Here is a 19,065-nt window from a genome sequence, read left to right as displayed (position 1 = left end):
GTTCAAGTACATGAGGATTTGTAGATTTCAAGGTATCCGTAATACTTACTTACCTGTATTCAGGGTTGCCACTCCTAGTGATTTATCACTATTTCTAGTTGTTTTTTTTATATATATTTACTAAACAAAAAATCACTAAATCAGCACATTAATTACTAGATTATTGAAGAGAATCACTAAATCAACCAAACAATCACTAAAATCTAGTGATTTTTCTTTCAACGGGTGGCAACCCTGTCTGTATTTGCAGCACGACCAAGTGTTTACCTCCTCACCTGGCATTTGAAATTCAGACGTTACATGGGAATTTGTTTGACTATAAGCTGCCCAGATTAATGGCCAGCAATAGCGTAATTATATGCTCTAAACAATCTCTTCGTAAAGATTGTAGTTCCGGACTTGTGTCTAGAAAATGATAGAGACGAATAATTATTCGTCCGTTATTACCATTGTTATCCGCCAATCAGGACAAGCCATTACATTAATTAAGGCGGGATTTTAGCTGTTAGAAAAACTTTTGTTTGCTTCTTTCACTGACGTTAAGTCGGCTCTTAAGAAATGGGTCAGATATCAATAAGAAACTTTAAACTCCTTTTATTCCATTTCCACAATATTTCTATTGCCAGGTTGCGTAGCGTTGGAAAATAGCGATATCGATCATGTATATTGTTTGATAAGTGATTTTGTTAAATTATAACTGAACAGGCATAAATAGAGCACGTTTAATGCAGGTAAATAACCTGTGTAATTTATGTCTTGCCTGCGCATTGTTTTGAATACCCGACTGGCTGACCGTATCTCAAATAGTAAGCTGTACGAAAAATGTGGTTCAATCCCGCTTTCTAGGGCTATAATGAGAGAAAGGTCGAGATAGCTATATCTTGTTAGGTGTATAATACGAAAAAAAAGACTGATATGACAGCATTAAGATATCGGATAGGACCTTTAGACGTGATAATGCCGGTCAATTATAAAATGTCTAGCTCTTCCCTTTTTTCAAATTTTAGTAATTTTTTGTGTTTATAATAGAAAGACAAAGATTTGGGAGATAGTAAATTACAGTAGTACTTAGTCTTGAAGTGAAATAAACATTCTAATCCCAAATAAACCATTCAAATAATGTTTGCAATGGAGGGGTGTTAGTATTGGCCAGACAATTTGGAAAATCAATATGTCATGTATTAGATATTCTGAATTATTCTTTTTAAAATAAGATTGTTTCCCTTTGCTTGCAATTGTTCTGTTGTTCCATTAATTAAATTGTAAATCTTGAAGCTTTGTAATTTTAGTATTAAACACTAAATATTAATCCTTTTTTACGGTTATTTCAGTTGTACCATATTTTTTTTGTAATAAGTGATTTTGTGTGGTAAGTTCTGATAGTATATAAAACTTTTCACGCTTCAATGTTACGTTCTGCTTTAGCCTTTATTGCCCCAAACCTCTGCTTTGATTTTATATTTTTCGTTTGTCCACTTACTGTTGTTAATTAGAAAAATAAAGTTTATCCGTGAACAACTAAAGAAGAAATTTCAAATTTAAACCGAGCGGAAATTACGTTACTCAGGATATCTAGTCTAAAAAGAACAGGGTGAAGGAACAGAGGCTTGAGTACCTCGCTTTGGATCTTTAAGTTATAGACATAAAATCGCCGAGTAAAAAGTCCTTTGGCCTTCAACCATATACATTGAAAATACTTGTATGTCGGGTTTCAAGGTGCAACATAACCATCTTTCTACTAAAATTTATCTAAAGAATCCCTGTTTATAATGGGCTAATTTAATTATTTGGTGTTCTTACTCCTGGGGCTGTATTTGAATTATCTCCCCTGGAGGCACATTTTTTTATCTCAATTTTTTGTCAAAATGGCCATCTTGAAATTTTGGTCTAAGACCCTGCGGGGCACGTGGTGTGCTGAAGTCAGTGGCAGAAATTAGAGGAGATATAGAACCTTATAGATTTTGAAACATATTTTTTTTCAAAGGTATTTTAGCATTTTATTCCCTCCCTTCTTAGGATTTGAACAGATTAAGACGAGGATTTGGCCACGCGGCGGAAGTTGCCGCTACCCCGTGTTTCACGTATGTTTGCTCAATGCTGTTCTATTCATTTGTATCTTCGTCATAAAAAATCGAGAAACATTCCTTTCCCCTCCACTCTCCTAAATTTTCTTGCATTGGCGTCACTGGCTGAAGTTGTGGCAAGCGGACTTCCAATCTGCGATCAAATGAAGATCTTCACAGGTTTTGATGACCATGTATCCTATATGAGGCTGTGGCAAAATATAAATGCAAAAAATACAAGGGAGATGGATCACTCTTTGCGAATTTGACCGTACTGCGCTGACACGGATTTGCAAATCTAGATTAGTGTTTGTGAATTTAATGTACCGTCAGTTTTTTGTATTAAAACGGATCAATTAGTTATAATTCAATTAGCTATCTAATGTTTATGAATGTAGAGGTAATTTGCTTTGTTCATTGACTGACCTTAAATTTATTATTCCCGGAGGAGAACTCTTGAGGCTATGCCAGTTTTTTTTTTTTTTTTTTTTTTTTTTTTTTTTTTTTTTTTTGCAAACGAAAATAAAACTTCTTTTTCACAATTCATAAGTTTACAAGTATCTACAGTGATCTAAAATCATTCAATTAGTGATCTATTGAAGAATATATGCGGTATCTATTGAATAAAGGGTTCAGTATTAAAGTGAAAGATCTTAAGCCGAACTGGCCAGCCATGACAAAGAACTAAGAGAGAAACCTCAATGAACAAACAAACAACCGAGATTCCGGCCAGTAGAGGAGAGATAAGAAAACTAAAACGACGCGGATATTTTGCCTGTATAAAATGAAGCGTCTTTAGTTGCTTTGGTGTTCTCATCGAAGTAACTCTCTTATTGACAGTGACCTATATCTGTTGCGATAATTGTAGTTTATTAATATTGGTGGGGGTTTTTATGTGTTTTTAGTTTATTTTAGCTTTAATCTTTTTTTCTTCTGGGCTGAAGACGCCTCATTTTATACAGGCGAAATATTAGCGTCGTTTTGTTCTTTCTATCTTTTTTCTTTAGTATTAAAGTGAACTCAATCAAGAAAGAAAAATGGCTTTTAAGATTACATTCCCAAGTTAAGTGACTGGAATTTATTTTTGGTTGCTAGAATTCAATTTGGTTATGATCTTGCTTAAGCAGTAATCAACTATAGGGTCAATTTAAAACGAGAAGTATGACGAATTTTCTATGAAAGCTTAGAACATTAAATCAAAACACATGCAAGAGATTTGCTTCACCGTGGCTGTTAAATGGAAAATGGGCGTTTAAGTTCTTCAGCGACTGCCGAAATATAGTGACTTATGCCTGAAGTTCAAATTTGATTCACGAACGCACTGCAAGTTCCGAGTTATACTGAGAAAAATCTGAGATCAATTAGAGTTCTCTTGGGCAGAATATAAGATCCACTCGTTCAATATAATTCAATGCGATAATCCTATCAAAACCATTAAAAGAGAATGTTTTTCATTGGCTGTTAGTGACAAAAATCGTTTCCAGTAAGCTATACTGAACGTGGGGACGACAAGATATTCTCCCTACAAAGAAAATATATCGCTAGAGCTAATGCGATTTGATGTCTACATTATTCTGTCTTTGATTGCAGTTTCCTTTGGGTGTTTGCAGTTCCAAAATGTACAAAAATTAGGCTTGGTCACTTCAACCTGAAATTATTCTACCACTGAAATCGCAGAATATGCAAAAATACCTCTATTTTGTGCCCAACACCACGTGTTGGATGACCCAACATGTAGTGTTGCGACTGCCCCTCCCAGACCCCAGTTTACCCCCCCCCTCCCAGCTGAAATTTAGTTTCTTCAAAAATCTTGTCAAAACTGAGATAAGCCTGCATAATTCAAGCATTCAGAGAAACAGTTCAGTTTTCTTTAGTATATCTTTGCCTTTATGGTACTATACGGCTCATTTTTCAGTTTCGACTGTCATTTTCACTTGAGATGGTAAAATATGACCAATAATCAATTATTCGGTTTGAACTGAGTTCAATATTTTCAGATGTTTGCGTCTGGAAAATGTACTAAAGCACACTTCCCTATGGATTTAGCCGGACAGCCTTATGAAAGCCATTCAATATTATAAAGCTAGAAACATCTTATCTTTTTTCATTAATTCTTTTATTTTGCTTCTTTATCCAAGCAAATTCAGTCCCCCGTTTTGCATAAAAGTCCAATGGACATCGTCCGTCATGAGTCAACCCAAAATTAATCCGATCATTCATCCCTTAGTTCTTAGACTATCTACCTTAGTTCTGCCCTATGATGGAATGAATGGATGGATGATAAACTTATCTATCAACAAGCGAAATGACATCATTTTTATACAATCCTAAAAAAGGCTTATGCCCGATTTGCCTCTCACTCAGACTATCTGTCTTGGCTTTTCTTTAATTAGCCATGGGTTGATGCCAGCAACTTGATTTTAATTCAAAATATCATTTTGAACTTTAGGGAACGAGAATACAAGCGAAGAGCAGGGGTATCACGTATGGGCGGAGGGGGCCGCCCCTAATGTTTTCAGTCGGTTGGTAAGCAAATTTGAGTCGATAAAACATTGGAGCTAAGCGCCACTATTTTACTTACTCTTTTTTCTTATTTTTTTTTTAGAGATAAATGAGGTGATGAAAATGTATGACAAAATCAATGAAAGAAGATCAGTCTTTATCGGTAAAAAAAAAAAAAAAACGAAGCGATTTTAACTGCAATATAACCAAAATCAGTTTGTAAAAATGGCCAGTGAGTTAATAAAATACATTCCTCCCTCCCCTCCCCAACATTCTGGCTAGCGACGCTTCTAGCAAAGAGCCAATTAGGTATCTTTAGGCTTCCTTCTAAAAATAAAAAATTGCCTGTCAATTTTGGAAGCAGGTGCGTGTCTTTTTCAGGAGGAAGTCATACAAATCAATAATGACAGGTGTGTTGTGGAGAGAATGTAGGTAAATATGTAACAAATTTGGACATTTCAGGTAGGGGAGGGAGTCGAGAGGTCCCGGCGTGCATGCCAGTCCAAGAGGCTCGGTGAATTAAGAATTCCCCCGCTAAGGCAAATATTTATTAAACTTTTGGGGGAATAATGTTCCGCATGATTCACATCTTACCACAGAGGTAGAAGGGGGCATAATCCCTCTATAGATTGCCAGGGAACGTAGTTAAAATACCCTAAATTTATAGAACAATCGGGATGTATTGGCCATGGAGCATTTTTGTGCATCTACCCTTTTGCTCCTGAGCGAACCACTTTCTGTGCCCCAGAGCAACCCTTTTATTATCCTCACTTTGCGACTATGTGTGCCAATGAATGTAACCTTATAACATATTTATTATTTAAAAAATTTATTACAAAAAGAATTTATTAATAAGGACACATTAGAAAAAAACGTGCAAACATTCGCTCAATGATAAATCATCCTTTATTTCTTCGCTGGATTATTTTCTTTATTCGAACTCATGATTTTTCTATACAAACGTTATATCACACTTTCAAATGACTATCAACATTAGCTATCGGAACCTTTCAACTGTTAATCAAGTTACAGAACCCCTTTCATCCCCCCAAAAAATTGCAAGACGGTAAACCTACCCTAAAACTTAGATTCACGAACAGTTCTCATTTCCTTAGATTAGTGACGTCATTAGGATGAATAAAAATAAGAGTTTGTGATACCAAATAAGAAACCACCTATGAAATAGCCGTCCAACATCACAACGCACTTAAAAGAAAAAAATAAATATATTTCAATTGATTAAGTTATAGCTCCCTAAGAAAGATGATGTTAAACTTAAAAAGAAAAGAAGAGAGACAACCACTTAAGTCCTGTCTTCATTATGGCTTTTTCAGGCGTGTTTTTTTTTACTTTTTGCGGCAGCTCCAGTCTCTGTTAGTACACGTGGTGGATGGATGAAAAACTATTTTCACTCGGCCGACTTCGCCTGAAAAGGCCATAATAAAGACGCAGCTATACCAACTTTGAGCAGTTCACGTTATTGCAATACGGCACACGACACGCTTTGAGTCACAGCGAATGCCAGAAACTTTGACATCTCCTAGTCTGTGGACCAGTAGCTTCCTGGAAACGAAGACGAGGAGGACAAAAAATATTTAAGGAGGATTCGGAGCCATTGGGAGAGTCCGAAGATATAGCTAAAGATAGGGTTACAACTAAATATTACCAAAGGACAGGGACAAAGGACCAGGAGGACAAGAAATAACTAAGGAGGATTCGGAGCCATTGGGAGGGCCAAAGACATAGCTGGACACAGTAAAGACTGACTAAAGATTACCAAATGACAGGGACAAAGGACCGGGAGGACAAAAACAAATATTTAAAGAGGATTCGGAGCCATTGGGAGAGTCCGAAGACATGGCTGAAGACAGGGTAAAGACTGACTAAAGATTACAAAAAGACAGGGACAAAGGACCATGAGGACAAAAAAAAATCTAAGGAGGTTTCGGAGCCATTGGGAGAGTCCGAAGATATAGCTAAATATAGGGTTACAACTAAATATTACCAAAGGACAGGGACAAAGGACCAGGAGGACAAGAAATAACTAAGGAGGATTCGGAGCCATTGGGAGAGTCCGAAGATATAGCTAAAGATAGGGTTACAACTAAATATTACCAAAGGACAGGGACAAAGGACCAGGAGGACAAGAAATAACTAAGGAGGATTCGGAGCCATTGGGAGGGCCAAAGACATAGCTGGACACAGTAAAGACTGACTAAAGATTACCAAATGACAGGGACAAAGGACCTGGAGGACAAGAAATAACTAAGGAGGATTCGGAGCCATTGGGAGAGTCCGAAGATATAGCTAAAGATAGGGTTACAACTAAATATTACCAAAGGACAGGGACAAAGGACCAGGAGGACAAGAAATAACTAAGGAGGATTCGGAGCCATTGGGAGGGCCAAAGACATAGCTGGACACAGTAAAGACTGACTAAAGATTACCAAATGACAGGGACAAAGGACCAGGAGGACAAAAAAAAATATTTAAAGAGGATTCGGAGCCATTGGGAGAGTCTGAAGACATGGCTGAAGACAGGGTAAAGACTGACTAAAGATTACAAAAAGACAGGGACAAAGGACCATGAGGACAAAAAAAAATCTAAGGAGGTTTCGGAGCCATTGGGAGAGTCCGAAGATATAGCTAAATATAGGGTTACAACTAAATATTACCAAAGGACAGGGACAAAGGACCAGGAGGACAAGAAATAACGAAGGAGGATTTGGAGCCATTGAGTGGGGTCCGAAGACATAGCTGGACACGGTAAAGACTGACTAAAGATTACCAATGACAGGGAAAAAGAACCAGGAGAACAAAAAAAAATATAAGGAGGATTCGGAGCCATTGAGAGGGTCCAAAGACAAGGCTGATGATAAGATAAAAACTGACTAAAAATTCCCGAAGAAATTACAAGTGACAGGTCAAAGTATTCTTCAGAAGTAATTTCTAGGTCCTTAGGTGTTGGACTGGACAGTTAATCTTCCCACCGAAAGTAGGTAAAATAAAGAATCTGCGAAATGTCTGTTGATAATACTGATACTGTTTACCAAATGACAAATGTTGTAAAAATATTTTGTTTACCAAATGTTGTAAAAATATTTTGTGTTGAGAAAGATATTCAGAAGCTAATTTGGCGATTAAATAAATTTTTTATAGATTTTGCCGACATTTTATCAACAATATCTATTTTATATAGTTTAAATGGTGTATATTTGACTTGACTTAACTTGAGTATATTTACTGGAGTATATATATATACTATGGAGTATATTTATATACTTTAAAAAAAATTTATACTTTAAAATGGAGCTTACATAGTTCAATTCAATTTATATATTTATATCAAATAAATTTTGCCATCAAGCCATATCTAGCTCTAAAGGAAGGGCTGAGCACGAGTGTCGATTTGGGAGGCGAATTCGTCTTAAGAATTGCATATCCATTTTAATCTTGACAAATAGGATTATTTCTTTCTGTAAGATTCGTCTTAAATTACACAGTCTTAAGTTAAACAAAATATAAAGATAAAAACACACTTTTTTTAACTTTATAAATGACATACATATTAATAACATATATTCATTATATAGAAAACTAAATTCACAACGCGATCTTGTAGCCAAGGGTTGCAATAGTTAAAAAAGATTAACCGCTTATATGCAAAAGAAACTTTTATATATGAATTAATAAGATTTTTAAGAAATGTATATACAAATATACACAAATGCGAATATAAAAACTTGGAAAATTAGTATGTATGTATAAATCAATAACTAATGAGATGATTAGGCCCAACTGATAAAATAGATAGTTAGACTTAAAATATTGTTTTTATATTTTAATAAATATTTTAAAAAATAATGTTTATTATAAGGGAGAGCGTTCGTGAGGCGACTGACTTAATATCATACGTATGAAGTTAACTTATGCGCATGATTTTATCCATGCAAAAGGAAAGAAACCAATATATAGGACTCGTGGAATAATACACATTCGTCACAGAAAAACGAAAAAAAAGATCTCCAATAGTAGACATCTAGTGGTTATTTCATATGTTATATACAGAATAGCCGTGTAAACCATCCAAAAAATAGTATATTTGTTCGGTTAAACGCCGTTATATATGCTTATGACACATCTATATCAACCAGAGATACTTGAGAAACTTCTTGATACCTCTTTTTTATCCAAATAAATACCTAATCTAAAAGAGAAGGGCGTAACTCCCGTTTTCGTAATTTTAAATGAGAGAAAAGGTAAGGATTGGATTCTAATCTTGGGGTTATAGGCAAAGGGCTAAAACTTTTTCAAGGGGTAGTGAAAGGGCTGGGCAACACAGCTAGAAATTTGAATCTTAAACTCTTCCCCCTTTAGTGTCTTTCATTCTTTTCAGAAACAGTGTTGTATGCACAAATGCGAAATTTAAAAAAAAAAAAAAAAACACCATAAGAAGTAGTTGTTTTAGGCCCTGTAATTGTATAAGATAGCTTACACTATAGAAGATATTTTTACTCATATTATTATGCAAATTTTGTTTCGCACCAAATAAAAGGAAAACATTCTTAGTAAAAGTGTATAGTTAATTAAATCCTATTCATAGCAAATTATTAAAGTTACAGAAAATATAATCACAGAATTGAAATATTTTGAGTAACGTGAAATATTTCCTTGCCTTAAAGTACCAGAGGAACATAGAAGCTACTTATAATAATACTGTGACTGAAAAAGTTTTTGTTCTTTTTACTGGTTTAAAACTTCACACAGTAAAACAAATCAGATGAAATTCAACTTTTTGTTCTCTTTATTATTGAGCCCAATGATGCAAATTCCGTAAAAATAAACTTCAACTACGATCGCTCTGAACTTCTTTTTGTACTAAATATACTCTGATCTTGGACGGCTATTATAGATTATTACTAAAATCATAAGAAAAAAGATTCTCCATAACCAATACTGGCACACAGGACGTCGAACCGTTTCAGCTGCTGCGTATTTTTTACATGGGGATAAGGAGCAAGCCTGTTGCCCAGCCTTGCCACAGCGGGGATAGATCCCTGAGCTCCGTATTGCCAAGCAGACAGTCAATGTACTGTGCTACAACAGGGTCACAAAAAAAAAATTATATAAATTGTTGGGTATATACGGCAAAAAAGGATTATTGACTTAGATACAGTATTAATAAAAACTGGTCTGTTAAAGGCAGCGCCCATTTTTAGGTAGGCTCATTTTGAGTAGCTGCTGGAAGCAAGCGTTAATACCCTCTAGTTTGTATAAAAATAAGAGACAACTTTGTTGATAAATTGACATTTGAGAAACTGAAGAAAGAACAGTTAACAGAAAGGAACAAAACACTAAATCAAAACAGGTCAAACAAATCGCAGATGCCTTCGTTGTCACGTAGATTAAAGTTGTAATCTTTCGAACATGGTGGCGGACTCAACCGGAAAAACACTGAAAAAAAAAAATGTTTTTTATTAATTATTATCAAACTTACATACAGGGCAAAGAGCAGAGAGAGAATGAGGTTGGGATCTAACTCTTCCCCCCCCCCCGCCCCTCTGAAAAAGGACCATACTGTAGCCAAAAGTAACATAAACTGTGATAAATAAGAAGGCATAATGTAAGACCTTCTCGAAATTGTACGAAACATTTTTTTTATGCTTACACCCTAGGGCCTTCAACTAACCACAAATGGTTGATATAGTTTAACAATCTTTCCAGCATCTAATCTGATTCTCAAAACACTGGGAGTTTTTACTTTCCTAAAATTTTGATCTTTAAAACGTCTCTACTTTTTATGTCGTTTGTTCAAGGTCTAAAGAAATACTCATTGTTTAAGTGATTGGTGATTAATCACATTACATTCTAATCCTACAATAGGAGAACCGTCAGACTACTTGCAACAGTTTCCCATACCTTGAATGTTTTTCGGTAAAACGAAGTATTTGTGAACGTTAAGTGAGGCTTTGTTTTTTTGTTGTTTTTTTTTTCTTACCACTCTTTCTCGTATCCCGGCAATATTTTTTGTATCTCAAATAACGATTCGAGGTCAATTATCTTTGATTATTATTGTTTTCTTAATCACCCGTTTTTTTACTTCAATTATAATCAATCACAAACGACTTGATTTTGCCTAACCGGGCGTGTTAGTTGGTCATCACTTCTTCCTAAATAATAATTAAATTCCACAGTACCCACGGAATTTTTTTATCTAAGAAAATCAATTATGATTTGCAATCACATTCTCTCTTCACCCCTCTACGGTGTATGTGTTGTAACTTTATACCTTTTGTATCCCTTCACCAATTATGTCTGTTTTTAAAACACTATTTATACGCAAATGTACATTTTAGAACACGAAAACAAGTATTGCATACATGTTTTCAAGACTTTCGATAAGTTCGCCATCTACATGGCGCCGCCATACTCCCCGATTTAGCTTGCTTTTTTTCTTTTTTCTTTTTTTTCTATCTACTTCTTGTCTTTTCCTCTTTCTCTCTTTTTCCTTTATTCCTTCATCCGATAATTTTCTTGTGTGTTGAGTAGCAAGGTATGAATGTTATTTTAATTAGCTGAGAGTGATAACCTCGCTTGCCCTTTCAAGCTTATTGTCTTTCTTGGCAGGCGAAAGGCGAATAGTGTTTGTTTTCTTTTTTAATAAATGTATATCTCATATCTCACAAGTCTGGTACCTACGGATTAGATGACGTGCCGATCGGCGCGCGCCACTGATGAGAGACTGCCGACATGGAGAAAAAATTCGCCGGCGTGCCAATGTCATGTATTAACAAAACATTTGAGCTGCTTGGACCTATGATAATATTGAAAAGCCACAGCAATTTTGATTTGTTTTAAATTTTGCGTGCTAAAAACTGGGGGGATAAACGAATTTCGCATTTTATCGAAATTAAAGTTAACGAATTTCAAAATGTTAGTGTAAATTTAAAATGTAAAATGTAAAAAATAAAGTGTAAAATTTAAAATGTAAAGTTAACGAATTTCGCATTTTAAGTTCGGTAAGCAAATAACTTATTTTCGGATAGAAATAAATTTTACTTTCTTCGTCTAAAGTGAGCCGATTTGGCGAAACTACGAAAATGTAAAGTTAACGAATTTCGCATTTTATCGAAATTAAAGTTAACGAATTTCAAAATGTTAGTGTAAATTTAAAATGTAAAATGTAAAAAATAAAGTGTAAAATTTAGAATGTAAAGTTAACGAATTTCGCATTTTAAGTTCGGTAAGCAAATAACTTATTTTCGGATAGAAATAGATTGTTACTTTCTTCGTCTAAAGTGAGCCGATTTGGCGAAACTACGAAAATGTAAAGTTAACGAATTTCGCATTTTATCATATCCATTGCAAAAAATTTACAGAAAAGATTTCAGAAAAGAAGAGAGGAGTAAGATTAAAAACTTGTGCGAAATTTAACAAAATCCTTAACTTTTTTTCTAATTTCTGAAGCAATTTTAGGTTTTGATTCGTATTTAACTATATTTATTAACTAGACGTATCACTATGAGACTTCTTTCTACAGAATTTTGACCTTCTCCGTCAGATCTTGAATTAGTATCAAAATAGGATTGAAATTTTGAACCCTGAGATTCTGCTGTAACTACTCCGTTTTTTTTCTCGAGTTCAGTACAATTTTGGACTTTCGGTCCAAATTTTACCGAATCTTAATGATTTTCGGGTGCTCCCCCCTCCATTGTGACCCCCCCAGCCTTCTAGAATGGAGATAGAAAGCAGCATCCACTTGCTTTTACATGCATTGCGGCTTCCAATGTTCAAATTTTGTCCTAGCTATGGCCTCCAAACTGGGTCTATTTGATGTTTTTCTTCCTCTGTCCCCAAAGGAACTGAGTCCTTAACTTCTTCTGTGTTGTGCTGCACTAGTGCTGTTGTTTGTGTCACGTTTTTCTCGAATCTACGTGCGTCATTATGTAGTACGTGCCCTCAGAGTTCTAAAAGGCGTTAACAGACTCGTCTGTTTATTCAAATTTGAACGATATGTCATTCCGAGTGTTTGGAACAGGTTTGAAACTCCTTCCTAATAAGAGAAATGGCTTCAGCCGGCGGTCCATTACCGGAAAAAAAAATTGGCGGCACGCTTGAGCTCTTCGGCGGCATGCCTAAACTTTTTGGTGGTGCGCCTCGGCGCGCCGCCGTTTTCCCTGAAAATCAGACAATCGCTGCCATTGTGGCATCGGGGTCTACTAAGGATCCTCCTGAGAAACTCGAAGATCATCCAAAAGGATCTTTGAATTAATCAATGAATTTTATTTCCCACTAAATAAAGACAAAATGTCACTAGTGGAGTAATAAATGAAAAAAAAAGAAAAAAAAAGAACAATAAAAAATAATTACCGCACAGGTACGTAATATACAGGACAACAAATAAACATTAACATCGCATAGCATCATATAGTTCATTTCCCGTTAAGCTCGTATACAACATCTCTGCTCTTTTCTGAACAACCGTGTACGGGTCTGGTATATTGCATCGGTTACTAATCGCTCTGTTACATTTCCAAGGAGGCACTCGCAAGAGAAACTTACAAAACCGGAAGAAGCAACAACGCACCGTACGTTTATTCTGATCACATAAAAGAGCCCAAAATGGAGAGAGCGCTAGCACATATGGTGTAACCATCGCCGAAAACAGCTGGGCCCGAATCTGTCGACTACATGAAGCTTTCGAAAAGACAAGCATACCGTAAGTTTTTTGGAATTTGCTAGCAAAATCATCGATTAACAAAGAACGTGTCAAAGCCAATAGAACATCACAATGAACATCACAGCCAATAAGAACAAAGAACAAAGAGAAAGAACAAAGAACATCACAGCCAATAGGGAGACCAAGGTACACTGTGCTTGATGATGGTTTTACTATTTTGTTACCGAGTTTTACTTCGGAAAAACTCATTCCATGGAGCTCGCAAAAACCCATTCTATCTATAGCAAGGCCGTATTCAGGATAGGGGGGTTAGGTGGTTTGGCCCTCCCTTGAAATGTTTGTCTAACTCGTAAAAACGTAATAAATATAAATATAACATTTTTTTTGATGCGTTTATAAAGTTTTTTTGTACCCCCCCCCCGATTAAAAAAAACCTTTTGTACCCCCCCCCCCTACCACCGACAAAAGTCTTGGATATGACCCTGATTTATACATGAACGTACGGAAGGGGGGCAGATGCCCCCCCCCCCTAGAACTTCAAATTTACACTAGATATGGTTTAAAAAGCATTTGATAAAAGGTAGATAGTTGAAAAAGCTGGAAATAAACAGCTGAAATGACAGAATAAAAGTTAAACAAGAAGCAATTATCCATACTGTCTTGGAAAGACTTAGCTCTAATCCAAGAAGATTGATTAATGCTGAAGCTTATTGATGATTTTTGGTGATTACTTATTAATAAAGATTTCACAGGTATGTTAGAACGTGCTGGCAATGTAAGGTTTAGTGACTTGCCAATATAACTTCAGCCCCCACCCTTCATCACAGAATTGGCTGCCCCCCCCCTAGAGAAGAAGCTACGTACGCCCATAGATCTATAATCTATTATAAATCAGTATGTTTATGATAGAACGCCTTTTACGGACGAATGATAGGCTTCCAAATATCGTGTTTATCGGCCGTCCATCCGGACCTAAAAGAAAAGCAGGACGTCCTCGAATGGGTGGGGAGAGTTTACAAGAAATAATTTAAAAGACATTGGAACTTCAAGGGGTGGTAGTCAAGAGTTCAGCTTTGAATAGATGGGGTGTAAGGGGAGCATACCCAGCTGTGTAGGCCCCCTGCTACTTGGTACTACAATAAGTTCTTTGCAGTATTAGAGAATGGGATATTCCAATTAAGGAATTAAAAGAAAGACTCACTTTCTTGTCCAGGTGGTAATTGAGACATATAAGGCATTGCTTCCTCGAAACTGGTTCCCACTTTTATTTCTGAGGCGATTTCTATTTCTTGAACAGTCTCTATTTTGATATCTGGGCTTATGCCTATTTCTTCAACCTCAGTCTGTACATCTTCTTCTATACAATTCATAACCTGAAGTAAAAAAGAAAAATAAAGCAACCTGTAGTTGAATGATGTAACCATAAATTTTAAATAACTAACCAAAATAACCGTAAATCTTTTATTTTGCTGAAATTTACAAGATTTTTACAACAATCTTTCCACCATATGTTGCTAGTCTCTATTGGTTATTTTTGTCACAATAGGGAAGGAGAGAGGCTGGTTAACAAGCAATTTATACAATTGTCATAGAACATTATGAAAAAAAAAAAATGAAACGGTAAATTACTTAAGGCGACCTCCAATAATCGGGGGATCAGAAGTTCCATAGGGATCTTGACATCAAAAGAATCAGCTCGCAATATTGATTCCAAAAATATAAATGTAATTAATTAAGTAATTTTTATGTTTCTCCCTAGTGGATTAAACCTTGACTTTAAACGCTAAACTACTATTTTTGGCCCCAATTGGGCAAAAATATTGTTTTGTAAAACAAATGGCCAAAAATGGCACTCAAACATGCTGCTATCAGTAAGTGGGTTTCATCATTAGCTTGCATGCGGACATTACTTCTCTATGACTTCCCAGCTACACAGTTCAAGGTTTGTAATTTTTATTTTCAATGTTGTAGAAACTGAATATTTGATATATAATAAGATTTAAGTGCTGAAAGATACACAGTTCAAGATTTGTAATATAATTTGTTTTATAACTAAATAATCATTTGATAAAAATATGTTATGAAAAAATTCACGCAATATTTGAGAACAAATACATTTATTGAAAACTTATTTCGTTACACACTTGTGATAGGTTTCAGATAGGTGTGATGGATAAACAATGGAATTTTCTTAAAATTTAAGTTTTTTTTATTATATCCTCGGCTCCCAATTTCATTACAGTAACATTATACTAAATTAATCTGCAACACTATCTCAAGGAATATTTCTCTCTGGAAAAATAATTATTTGGGAAAAAATTTTGTAACAAGGAAATATTTTGTATGAAAGGATTTCATTATATACTGCAAAGGTATGGGTTTGACCAACCACATCAGGGACGTAATTTCCAATTGGGTAGGAGGGGTAACTGCCCCCTCCAGATCCCAATTTGCACCCCAGACCCCTTCAGCTGAATTTTTTTTTTAATCTTGTCAAAACTTTGATAAGCCTGCATAATTCAAGCACCCAGCGAAATGGGTCGGTTTTCTTTAGTACATCTTTTCCATTATGGGACTATATGGCTCATTTTTCACTGTCATTTCCCCTTGATCTGGGAAAGCTGGCTCCAATTTTACCCCCACCCACGATTTTGACGAAATTATGCCACTGAACCACAATCTTTATTTAGCCACCGTCCCCAAAGAAAAGACACTTTATCCAGTTTTATTCATCTAAAAATTCCGATTTGTAAAGACTATATGTAGATATCCCGATTTAAAATCGAATGAGCCCCCTTCGAAGTTTATACGACCATCCCTTCCATAAAAACTTATATGCCCTCGGGGCATAATTTATAACACTAGTTCCCGGGTTCTAGGGGGCTGTGTTATTCCTGGAGTTTTTGTTGTGTGATCTTTGGTCTATTTTGAACAAAAATGCTGTATAAAAATTCAATCGGGCGCATTTGGAGAAAAGCAGGTTGGGTGGGGGGGGGGGCTAGTTGCCATAGGATCACTTTTGAATCTTAAAAATGGAAATAGAACTTTTACCTTCCAATCATCTGAGTACCCTCCGAAGTTTTAACGATAACTCCTTCCTTAAAAACCTTGTATGCCCCGGGGCATAACTTAAATCTCTTACCCCGGGCTCTGGGAGGGAGGGGGTATGTTGACCCCGAAGTTTTGTTATCTGATCGTTGGACTCTTAAAAAAAAATTGCTATCTGAAAATTTTAACCGGATGCATTTGGGGAAAAGAGGGTATGTGTGTATGGGGGGGGGGGGGGAAGATGCCCTCCGATCACTTTTGATGATTCTTAGAAAGGAAACTAGAATTTTCAATTTCCAATCAAATGAGCCTCCTCTGAAGTTTATACAACCACCACTTACATAAAACCTTATACTTCCCCGGGGCATAATTTATAACACTTACCCCCCGGCTCTGGGGGGCTATGTCGACCCCGGAGTTTTTTTTTTATTTTATCTTCAAACTATTTTGAACAAATGGGTATCTAAAAATTTTATTGGATGCATTTGGGGAAAAAAGGGCCTTGGGGGGCTTCCGATCATTTTTAACTCTTAAAAAAGGCACTAGAAATTCCGATTTACAATCAAATGAGCCTCTTCCGAAGTTTATACAACCATCCCTTCCATAAAAACCTTATGTGCCCCGGGGACATAATTTACAACACTTGCCCCCGTATTCTGGGGGGCTATGTTATCTCTGGAGCTATTATTATATGATATTTGGTCTATTTTGAACAAAAAGGCTGTATAAAAAACTTGATCTTCGAAAATTCAGGGGTAAATGCCCTGTGATCACTTTTGACTCAAAAACATGTAACTAGAAATCTCAATTTTTAATCAAATGAGCCACCTCTGAAGTTTATACGACCACCCCTTACATGAAAACCTTATATGCCCCCGGGGCATAACTTAAAATACTTGCCCCGGGCCCCGGGGGGCTGTGTCGACCCCAGAGTTTTTGTTATCTGATCATTGAACTATTTTTAAATAAATGGCTATCTCAAAATGTTTATCGGATGCATTTTGGGAAAAAAGGGCATGTGGGGAGCTAGTTGCACTCCGATCACTTTTGACTCTTAAAAGGGGCACTAGAAATTCCGATTTCCAATCGAATGATCCCCCCCCCCTCCCCCGAAGTTTATATGGCCACTCTTTCCATATGAAGTGCCTTTGGGAAAAATAAACAAATAAATAATAAAACATTGGAGCCTTATGGCCTTTACTATAGGCACTCTGAAAAATTGTTGCCTCTTTTTTTAACTAATCGTTCTCAAGTGCTTAAATATAAAACATTTATTCCGATTTTATCCCTTATAAGGATTGATAGCCTCATGAGTGACCACACAGATCGATGGAAGTATGTGGACGACCTGTCTACAATAGAGCTTTGTCGACAAAATATTAAAAGCTCAATTATGACATTACTTGATGACGTCCACAGGAAGATTCTTCGTCGAAGATGAAAGTTAGCGCTAATAAATCGTCAGTTATGAAAATTATTTTTTTTAAACCCACCGCTTCTTTCCCAAACCTCATTCTTCCCAAAATTCTGTTACATGTATTAACCTACTTGAGGTGACACTTACTGCTGACTTGAAGTAGGATGCCCATGTTCAAAATACCCTCAAGCAAGTGTCTCCTTCGGTTTCTTTCCTAAAACTTTTTAATGAAATTTTCCTCCTAAGGATCCCCCTAAGGATCTTCTCCGACTTTAATATTCTTTAATCCGGCTAATACTGGAGTATGTCATTCTGTCTTTTTTTTCAGAGCCTATTTATAAAATTGGAAATGTCCGAAAACAAGCACAGAGTCATAAATGGTGGAGCCTAGGTTTCATACCATTATCTACTAGGTAAGTTCAAACTCACCACGTTGCCCGCGAGAAGGAATCTCCTGTGCCTCCATTTCAGTGCCAGGATCCTGTTCCCCAATTACGTTCCATCATCCCCGAATCCTACTTTCCCACCCGCAACAAACCGTCCCGTATACAGTCCCAAAAAGTCCCAAAATTGACTCCCGTCCCTGATAAACATGAAAGAGATCGCAAATTTTATTCCGAGTTATGTTGAATCGTATAATACTCAGGGAAACTAGTCATTAATTTTTTATTGATTTTTTTAATCAAGTTTTGACTCACGTAATTTATGTATTTTGTACAATGAATTATGTTTGACGTGAACATCAGCGATGACAAATTTTTTTGATACGATATATATGCACTAGTGCTGTTTGTGACGCGAAATTCAAGTCCGGCAACCATACTGTGAAAGAAATTTTTAAATTAAATTCTATTCTATTCTAAGTTTCTAACACGCCTAAATAAGAGAGTGCCTGTTTGTAGCGGGAGCAGTGACGATTAATGTGGTGCGTCTAAATCTTAGTTGTGTTTGACCCCCTCCCCCTACATGACAGTCAGATAAATTCCGAGCGCAGAATCGATTTTTGCGCAGGTAAAATTACTACACTGAAGCATCTGAGTTGTTTTTTTTTTTTTTTTAACCAAACAGGCAAGCACAAAAATGTTGCTTTCCGAGGATAAACAATGACAAAAAAAAAAGTTCAAATTTGCAGCTAAGTAAACACTCAATGGTAAATACTTAAATGTGTAGCATAAGGGTCTCTCCTAGGTAATTTAGAAGACCACACTGCCTTGCCATGACGATAAATAACAGTTCGAATAGAGATAGAATAGAGTTCGAATAGAGATCCTTTTATTAGACAATGAATAAAAAAATACTATATATTTCGATCAAATATACAGTGATCGTCATCAGCAGAAATACTGGTGATGACA

The 19,065-nt window shown here is 36.0% G+C and overlaps 1 protein-coding gene across 1 annotated transcript in view; it reads right to left on the bottom strand.

The window, feature by feature from the left end:
• Nucleotides 1–5,368: 5,368 nt before the first annotated feature.
• Nucleotides 5,369–19,065, bottom strand: part of LOC148944761 (transcription factor E2F5-like) — a 41,021-nt gene continuing 27,324 nt past the window's right edge. The window contains exons 6-7 of the mRNA XM_089100143.1: nt 14,447–14,618; nt 5,369–10,019 (exon numbers count right to left, since the gene is read on the bottom strand). Of these exons, the coding sequence (XP_088956269.1) occupies nt 9,925–10,019; nt 14,447–14,618 (267 nt within the window). The 3' untranslated portion in view covers nt 5,369–9,924. The remainder of the gene's footprint in view (nt 10,020–14,446; nt 14,619–19,065) is intronic.

This window comes from Artemia sp. Qi Xiang Cuo, chromosome 14 (genome assembly GCF_049724085.1).
Source record: "Artemia sp. Qi Xiang Cuo chromosome 14, ASM4972408v1, whole genome shotgun sequence".
Classification (NCBI taxonomy): domain Eukaryota; kingdom Metazoa; phylum Arthropoda; class Branchiopoda; order Anostraca; family Artemiidae; genus Artemia; species Artemia sp. Qi Xiang Cuo.
The sequence above is the reverse complement of the archived record's forward strand: the minus strand, read 5'-3'. Positions and strand labels throughout refer to the sequence as shown.